Source organism: Chenopodium album, chromosome 20, assembly GCF_948465745.1.
Source record: "Chenopodium album chromosome 20, dcCheAlbu1.1, whole genome shotgun sequence".
Lineage (NCBI taxonomy): Eukaryota > Viridiplantae > Streptophyta > Magnoliopsida > Caryophyllales > Amaranthaceae > Chenopodium > Chenopodium album.
Window position 1 is genome coordinate 40,573,396 of NC_137853.1, and position 10,172 is coordinate 40,583,567.

At 30.6% G+C, this 10,172-nt stretch overlaps 1 protein-coding gene and 1 non-coding gene across 2 annotated transcripts; one reads left to right on the forward strand and one right to left on the reverse strand.

Annotated features, from left to right (window-relative positions):
* Positions 1–4,541: 4,541 nt before the first annotated feature.
* TRNAF-GAA (transfer RNA phenylalanine (anticodon GAA)) lies at positions 4,542–4,614 on the forward strand. Its single transcript has one exon. It is a non-coding gene; the product is annotated as a tRNA-Phe (tRNA).
* A 4,131-nt stretch (positions 4,615–8,745) lies between these two features.
* Positions 8,746–9,805, reverse strand: LOC145599461 (LOB domain-containing protein 31-like). The gene is made up of 2 exons (XM_081655842.1): positions 9,527–9,805; positions 8,746–9,347 (listed from the first exon to the last, which is right to left on the reverse strand). Exons 1-2 carry the CDS (start codon positions 9,803–9,805, stop codon positions 8,916–8,918), a joined length of 711 nt encoding a protein of 236 aa, XP_081511968.1. The 3' UTR covers positions 8,746–8,915.
* Positions 9,806–10,172: the final 367 nt, after the last annotated feature.

A 10,172-nucleotide genomic window follows, 5' to 3' on the forward strand; every position in this document is an offset into this window, starting at 1 on the left:
TATCACAGTGCAAATTTGTAGTAGACTAGTAGTAAGTAGTAACCAACTCATACTATGAAGTATTTAGCTAATTAGCTATTTGAATCCTAACTTGTCTTATGTGCTCATAATTAACAATTCTTCAGACATAAATAGTGCTATTCATTTTACAAATTAATCAAAGGCTAGTGCCTTTTTATAAGGGTTCTAAGAGGTGCGATGGAGTTGATTTCTTTTGTGTGTTTAAATTACTCACTTAAACTAATTATCATGTTTTAGCCTTCCCTCGTCTTTTCTAATTGGTCTTATTACTACATACCTTGGCTTGGCGGCCTTGCCTTTCAATTCCTAGGTCTTCCATCGGTCCATTGCTTAATTTGCTTTGGTCATAAGGCAAGTCAAGACAATACCCTCAATTGCTAAAAAATGGTGTTATCTATTAAGCTACTTGATCGGTGCAATATAATGGGACAGGTCGATATAAAAAATTATGTATGTTGTTGAGTTAATAAACTCTCTCAACCTCTGATCAGCTCCAAAAATTATGTAGGAGTCTGTAATTTGTAAAGTGATATGATACAACTAAAAATACCGGAGGGAATACAATGGATGGGAAAAAGTTAATAAAATTGCCTCCATTGAAAAGTAGGAAGAAGGGAGGTTCTATAATGATTGCTTCTAATATCTAAGCTAAACAAAGCAATTAGTATAGTTAATTAATCACACGTATGTTTATTGAGATACGTTTAACCCATCCGTGTCCTTTTTCCAAATCGCAAGTCCAACATAGTAGCTGTCCATATTACTATATTACTAGTGTATATTAGCAAGCCCAAAAAGTTTATTCTTAGAAACATTTTTAAATTTTTATAAAATTAAATATAATTAGTGTCCACGTACGAGTTTAAATGATGACACTACGTTGATTAACTCACTAATTATGGATTAGTAAGGAGGCAAAAGTTATAATTGTGACCATTAAGCTAATGCCAAATTTCTAGAGAGTTAGTATTTAAGTGGACCCCAACTTTGCCTTGAGCAAATATGTTTGAATAAGTAGGTTTACCCAATATATAATTAAGACATCTAAATATTTATTTATATCTTTTACTAAGAAATTAAGTATGTAATCACATTTGTTGTCAAATAGATGGACAAATTGTCCCCTTAATTGAAAGCACAAGCCTACATCAAAACGTAAGGAGCTTCGGCAGCTTCTCCAAATATAATTCGTTAAAATTTTAATTTGACTGTCCGTGAAGAAATCAAACTCATCAAATTTATTTTTATTTAAATAAGGAATTTTGCAACATAAGTATTTTTATACAAGTGCTTCACCTAAAACTCAAACTCAAGTGCGTGATGTGCATTATTATTATTCCGAAAGCACACAAAGCTTACAGTGCAAAATAAGTAGATTAGGGAAAAAGATACAATTTCTAACCAAGTTATTTTGAGGTACTTTATTTTCCGTTACGCTTCAATTTATCAATTTGATGAATCGAGTCAGTTCAAGTCAGATGAATAGGTCAATGCTAGTCAATTATATCAAGTCTAATTTCCCTCGCTCCATTATCCCCTTTGCATTATTTGAATGTTTCTCATTAGCTAGGGGCCTTGCACATACTTCATTTGCACCATGATAAACTAAATACAATACACATGAAATTATAAGAAGCTAAGATAAAGGATTAAAGGGCACACCAATATTTACACATTAACACTACATATATTGAAGTTTCTCTTCTTATAGGTATATATTTTGGGTATGCTAGTAAAATATCTACATATTAATATATTATCATATGTGGTGGTCCTTGCAATTTTGACCACTATACTTTTAAGGAAAAAACTTATATAGATCTCGTAATTTGTTATTAATTTGGTATAATTAGGAGTGGAATTGTTGAATCTAATTGCAATTAAATCAAATAATGGATGATTACAATGAGAAAAAGTGCAATTGACTAAATAGTTAATCTTTTCGAGCCCATAAACTTTAGCACCTTAAAATAAAGTTTAAAACGTTGATTATAGTCAAACAAGCTGACCATCTTCATACATCACTCTTAATATTAAACAAATGATCATCACATGAGATAAAGGAAAGACAAGCAAACGGAAAATAAAGTGTTGGGTCCAAAAACTCCAAATTAATTCGTCGTATTTGTTTACAACTTGAATTGGTGTTTTTCGCTTATAATTGGCCCACATCAAATGCACTTTGAAAGCTATATATTAATTAATCAATTATCAAAACAAATCTATCTAATTAAGACTGTACTCAAATCGATTAGAGTTTTCGTCACGTATAGATCACAAAATGTGATTGAAGAAGTGTATGTGAATAGTGCTAAAATCAGTACATACATGTTTTTTTTTTTTTTTTTTTTTTTTTTTGAAACCATATATATATATGTTACCTTACAATGATTGGATGAATTATTAGGGTACCTAATCTTGAAAGGAAGTGTTACACCTTAGATGCAAATAAAGTATAAAAGGCAGTGGAAGCACTAAATGCAAATAAAACGTAATTATGTTACAAATTCTTGAAAAATCTAGCCTTTAGGAATTAGGACTACATATAGGGTTACAAATAATTCATGTTATCATTGAGTAATCGAATATTCTAAGAGTAAGAGTACGATAGAATTATACGAAGTAGTCAAGATGAAAAATTTGTACGTAGTCTAATGAGAAAAAGGAGGGACATACTTTAGTCTTTAGAGTTTAGAACTCAAAAAGAAAGGAAGAAGAGTCGTAAGCATAAAGATATGGAAGTAATAGATTGGTTTAGAAAGAGGGAAGAAAGTAGTCTTCAACTACAAAAAAAGAAAGAAAGAAAGTGGTAAGTGTGTCTGTTAAAGTCGTCAATACATTTAGGAAGTACTTGTAAGTTGTATGCCTTTGTAATTTGCATGTCCCACTGTCCCATTCCTTCTTTATTTTTTATTTTTTTCCATTTTTTTTGTTGGCCTAGGTTAATTTAATAATTTTGATGTAAAATTTGTTTAGGTTAATCTAATATTTTTGATGCAAAAATTGGTACTAAAATTGTAAAAATTAAACCGAAATGACAAAATAAATAGGTACTAAGCTAATAGAGTTGTAGCAAATTTGTGATTGATACGAAGTATGTGATGAGAAACTATATATATATAAGATAAATCGCTTATGATCTTATAGAACATGGTACTTTTTCATAAATATCATTACTTAAATAGTTTTGACTTAATCAATAATCTCATCATCAGCGAGAGCTCTCGCTAGTGATTGATATATATACGTGTATTTACTACGTATGTGATACTCTCAATATCAATTTATTTGAACGGATACATAATATGTTGCTATAATTATTATCTATTCAATCAATATTTATATATAAGGGTTAAGATCTGTGATCATTAATTCATAATTTATGTGAGAAATGACCATATTAATTAGGTGTGACAAATGAAAAAGCCACCCTAGTTAAGCAAATTACGTTAGATAAAAAGCTTTTCTCTTCTTTTGATATTTTTTGATAACAAAATATAAGCATTTCTCTTGTCCATTTCTGTAATAAAAATGAAATGTCAAACGGGTTGGAAGAATTCAGGTAAAAAGGACAAATTATGGTGATAGAAAAAAAGTGGGGATATGTGAAATGGTAGTGTTTCTTACGATAATGTTTGGTTGACTTTTTGTATTTTGGGTTGGTTGACTTTGTTGCTCCAATGCTCAAAGCTTCTAACTTTGGTTGCAACTGCTTGAAGCTTACTAGCTAGGGATTACGGAATAGAGAGGAAGTAGATTACTTTATTTCTTTTTACTAGTTTTATTTTTTGTAGTTTGCAAATGATGATTTGGGTGTATCAATTTTACTTTATTTTTTTACTTTTTTAGTAGTAATGGGTTAATTCTAGTCATGTAAATTGGTGTTTCTTGATCAGGGAAAAAAAAAAAAAAAAAAAAAAAAAAAAAAAAAAAAAAAACTATGTTCACCATTCTTTAAAAGTTGTACTCCTCGCAACATTAAACTTTGGCTATTATTATGTTTATATTCATATTTTTTTAAAAAAAAAAAAATTATGCAATGATGCCACCAACAAAAGCTTACACCTTAGTAAAAAAAATCCATGTGATACTACTTTTATTAGTTTAGACTGATTAAAGGATCATCTCAACCAAAAGCTTAAACTAATGGTTGATGTTCAAGAGTATGTATTATACTCTAACAAGACTATTAATATTTGTTTATGTAAAAATTGTTGTATACACCCGGTTGTCCGGTGAACTCAAGGATATTGTTTACTCATTTTATAATCAAATGAGCAAACAAACCCTTTGGTGCACCAAACATTAGTTTACACCTTAAATTATGTAGTATCCCCTCAACAGCCCAAAAAAAAAAGTTGGGTTGAACTAACATAAGCCCATAAATTCAATTATGGCCCTATGAAATGGCCCAGTAGATTAATAGTCTAGGTCCATAACCAGTAGAATATAATAACCGGTTATTAAGCAACACTTTGTGTTTAGAATAATTAAAATTAAAGCAGTAAAAAGTCAACAAAGCGGGGATAGCTCAGTTGGGAGAGCGTCAGACTGAAGATCTGAAGGTCGCGTGTTCGATCCACGCTCACCGCATTTTTTTGCATCTTTTTTTTTTTTGGGTAATTGTTGCTGTTGGGCCATATTACATTGCTACGAAGGCCTCAATTACATAATAAGATGAATAGTATGATCCAATTTAAAGATGGACCCATTGATCCACAAGCCTAAGAATGCTGGAATCATACCCCATATTTGGATTTTTTTTTATAAAAAAAAAAAAAAAAAAAATTAGAGAAAGTTAAAAAAATGTAGCCACACTTTTTCCTACTCCCTCTGTTTTTGTAAGTGCATCGGTTTGACCGGGGGTATTAGTTCACTGAAAAATAATACGAAGTAAGTAGATGTGATAAGGAGACTTAGATGTACTTTAAATTTAGAGTATTAGTTTAAAAAAAATGTATATGCTAGAGTTAATCTAGGGGATGAAAGTATAAACATGCATAAGTTAATTCTTCCATAAAATATTAGTTAAATTAATTGGACATAGTTGACAATTGAATCTTGTTGTATAGCATTTCACACACTTAAGGTAACCATAATGTTTGAATATATGTAACAAAATTTAGTATTGTATCCGACTTTTAGACGAGATTGAATCTCAAGTCACAAGTACCACATGTAATGGGTACCACCATATACATAACTTTTCCAATCAATATAATTAGCATTCAAGTATGTAGTATATTGTATATTTGCATATAGCCATATAGGGTTTTTTTTTTTTTTTTTAATGGAATATAGCCATATAGGTTTATTGTGAGACACTTGAATTTTTTTTATTTTATTTTATTTTTTTATTTATTTATTTTTTTTAACGTGTGCGTGCATAGATTTTGTACTCCATTTTAAAGGATAGAGCTTATGATAAAATGAAAGGAATACAAATGGCATACAATGAGCATAAGATTTGGATTTTAATCATCACTTTAAGACTTTAACCAAGTAATTTACTGACTTAGTATATGATATGATTATATCTCCCAAGAAGACAAAAACATTACTCCGTAAAAAGGGAAAATTTTAACAATTGCTATTAAACTAGTTTACATCCGCATCAAAAATGAATTCGTTAAGAAAGTCTTGTCAACATTATAAAATAGGGACCTTACCGGTTTATTTGAAGAGCATATATACACGCACAAACCCTACAATTATTTATCCGTTAATTGGTAGTATCTTCTTTTATGTAACAAAAATCACTTTTTGTTAAGAATTAGGGCTTTGTAACGTTATATTCCAAACTTATAATGTTGCTTTTTGTTTGGATTTTATTGCGAGCGCCGTGTTTAAACCAGCACCACTCATAGTTGCCCAATTTCTGCCACTAGATAACCCTAGCATTATACACTCTCATATCATAATATTATACCTAGCTTACAATATTTTTATATATATATAATCTTCTTTTAATTTACAAACTTCATTTATTTTGTCAAAGTTTACAAAATTCATCAAGTTGAAGGTTTTGTATTCATGGTCAGATCAAAGGCTTATTTCAGCATTACTAAACCAAGCAAAAAGACAAAAAGGTTACTATGCTTTAATTAATTAAGATTTTTCAATTCAATGGTTAAGTAATTAACTTTGATTAATATTTTCTTCTTTCTTTTAATCTTTTCTTAAACAGCTAGCTAAAGGAAATGAATTCGCCGCGTGATTGGAAAACATGGTATGGTTTAATTTGATTGCTTGATGTTGATGTTAATGTTGAAAATAATCGTAATTATTTTAGCAAGATAATTTCTGTTCTTGGAGGTATATGAGCAATTAGAGTTAGATTTATATAGACAAAAGAATTGTACATCTTCCAGTTTTTCCTCCTTTATGTCCAAACTTTTAGGTTAATTTACTTTTTTTCTTTGAATGTTTCAGTTTAATTAAGTATCTACATAAAAATTATATGCTAATGTTTTCAAGTGGTTATATTTTTTATGTAAATGTGTAAATGGAAAGTAGGCTGAGAGCTTGAATGGCATTGTAGGATGCACAATGCCAAATTCCAGGAAATTTCAGATGTTTTAATTGGATGATTGTAGAATCTTAAGTTGGAAATTAGATCATGCTAAAACTCAAAGCAATTACAAATCCGAGTTTATTGTTTCTAAGCTAAGGCATGTTCGGCAAAAGTTGTTGAATATGTAGCTAGTTTGTTATGTATTAGAAGTTAGCTATCAAATGAATGAACTACTAAGTAAATTATCTTAAAGTTCCAAAACAGTACATCAACTTCTAAAAAATTTATCATAGAATACTTTTTTACTAAACACTAAGCCACATTTTAGCTATAGTAAAGTTTTGACTTGGTGGAAACCCTTAGAGTTACTAGTTATTGTGTAACAACCCTTAATGTACTCACTTTTGTCAGATCTATTAAAACGCGTAGATGAAAAGTATGATGTCTTTTTTGGATTGTTTTTTTGTCGGCCACATAATATGAATAGCTTTATATCTTGATATCAATCCGGTTTATTTAATTTCTATGTGCTTGACATTATTAAGCATGGATGACCCTTTTGTAATTAGTACTTCAAGATCCTCTAGTACAACAATTATAACCAAAAAAAACTAAAAGGGTAGTGCACATATTGTTCAAAATCACCTTAAGACTAAAATAAAAGAACTCGATCTCTGAATTAGACAATCTAAAGTTAGCTATTCAAGATTTTCAAAATGGTGGCTATTTAGAAATCTAGCATAGGGATGATTACTTTTTAGTAAGAAAGAAGCATTTTTAAGCCTAGGCATCTTATCATAGGATTCACATCCCCTAACATAAATTACATAACCAATAATTTACATACTGTTGACCTTGTAAAACCTAATAAGGACAATTATAGAACTCCCCCATCTAGATGAATGTAGCAGATCCCTAAGAAAACCAATTACCAAGATAATAAAAGCCACATATCATACAATTAATTATAATATAATTAAGCTATTATCTTCTTAATTCACCTTCCCCAATAGGATTAAATTGATTGTGTGCTTTCTTAGTTCACACTGGTGAGCTAGCTACTTACCTTTTATACTATAGTATAGTAACAAGAATACATTGATCATTGAGATTAATTTAGGAGGAGTTAGGTTTGTCTCTAATTATCCCTACAAAACGAGGAGAACGAGCTTCATTGTTATCTTCTTGGGATTGTTTAATAGCATATAAAGTATACTTTGCTTTCTAATGTTAATGTTTTGGTCTAATTTAATGCATGCTGCCTAACCAAATTGAAAAACAGCATGCCAAAGCTAAGAGGATCGGAGTTCATAAGCCTATTAATGCCTAATAACGGGTTCTTGATAGAGAATAAATCTCAAAGGCGGGTGTTGAAATATTGACAGTTCGACCTAGGCATGGACACTTGATTTTGGACCAAAACCTTGATAGTTGAGTTTGACAATTGGACACATATATATGTCTGACACGAGCATATGTGTCAATGTGAAATCCGTAAATAAACTGGTATTGTATACTAAACCGTAAATAAACTGGTATTGGATACGTTAGTTCTTGTTTACAATGAACCATACATTCCCAATCATTTATGTGCTATGTAGGTCTTCAAACCTCCCATGGATTGGAAAAGAAAGGCAGTTGGTAAGCTCCTTAATTATTAATATAAAGCTTAATACATATTTAGTCTCTAATAACCAAAGTAAGCCTTGGAATTTCAGGGGGGTACCAAGCACACATGAAACAAAGATCAAGCATTACAGTACATACAATTCAGATCAGTTAGATCAGACACCTAATTAAGCTACTCGAAATCGGTTTTGTCATCAAACTAAATATTTTGATGATATATAGACAAAAGATTTTGGTATGATGCTGATTAAATCCAAAATAAGCTAATTACTGAAGAAGATATCAGGAAGATTAGGGCTAACAACAAAATAATGAGGAAAAACCTTTATGACAAAAAGATGTCAGGTAAAAAAGATCCTTAAGTCAAAGCTTTAGGTCTTTATAATTAAATCCAATTATAAAGCTAATTAAAGCTTAAATTCATGAAAAACCACATTCTTATTATAATAATTATTGATTGATCTAACATCTTCCATGGCTACAGAAAGATATAAGAAAACACTACTATAGGAGGTAGATAATACGAAATTAGGGTTTCGATCTAAAAGGTATTAACAAATATTTATCTAGATTCTAAGGTAGAGAGATTTATATAGGGATTCTATTTTTAATCATTGTAATCAAAGCTCATGCTTTGATCAACAAAAAAAAGAAAAAGAAAAAAAAAACAAAGATGTATGCAAGTAGCATCTCAAAAATTGGATAAAAACTAGACTTAAAACCCTCAAATCATTGTTTAATTTGCTTCCTTTCACAATGAATATTGAGTATAGCCAAAAGCCATAGAGTGAAGATCATCGGCGTCTTGGTAAGGCCATTTCGATTTATTCTCATACTCTAAAGAGGCCATGGAGGCCGAGTGATGAGACGAAGATCCTTCATAGCTAGCAAAAGAAGCATCTTGATCATCTTGTAAAACCATTGAGTTATGGTTATTATTGTATCCTCCTTGATTATTATTTGAACCATAGATTGTTGAAGATTCGGCGCTACAGTTGAGGTGGTTTGGATCAAAGGGAGGTACCATTTGTGGGTACTCAGATTGCAACCAACTATGAACATCTTGAGGGTAATTAGAAGAAGATCTTTCACTAGGGTTTTGAGTAGAATTATTACCATTTAACAAGCCTTGAGCTGCTTGTAATTGCTTTAAAGCTGCTAATTGTGCTTGCAAGTTTACAACCTGTATAATTTTTGATCAAAAATTATAAATTACTCACTTGATTCAAAAATTAGGGCTTTAAAGAGCCACAAAAAAAATTAAAGAAACAACAAACACATGCGATTTATCTAGTGTTTTAGATGAGACACAGAATAAGACAAAGGATCAAACTCGCGAAACATATATAGTAATTAAATTACCTGTTGTTGTAGGGAAAAAATATGGGAAACACACCCATAGATGGGGTCTTGGAGCCTAGCTTGAGCTTCATAAGAGATGGTGATGGCGGCCTCACTACGATCACTAGCCGGTAAATGAGCAAGGAGTTTTGACACATTACTCGCCCCGAAAACCTTATGGATGGCTGCAAAATGAGTAGCACCTTGTTCATGACAGAAATAAGGTGCAAAAACACATCCTCTCACACATTTCCTCCTCAAGAACTTGCAAGCACCACAAGGTGAACTTGAGCCAGTCATTTTTGTTTAATTAATTTGGATACTAAATTAGATTATAATTTGTGAATTAGTTTATGCTTAATTATTGTAATTTAGATGAAAAAAGATAATAGTTGTTACTTGTTTTAAGGGAGTTTTGAAGGCCAAAGGAAAGAAGAACCTCCATGTTTATAAACACCATAGGATGAGGGAGGTTTACTATATTATAATCAATACTTTAATTACATTATGTTCCCTTAATGGCCTACAAACTACATTATTAAATTGGTTAATTATAAACCCCTCTCTTCTTTAACTTAACCCCTCCATTGTTATAAGATCATATGATTAAATTAATTATTAATAATAATAGTCTTATACTTTAATTAGAGACTCCCACATTCAACAT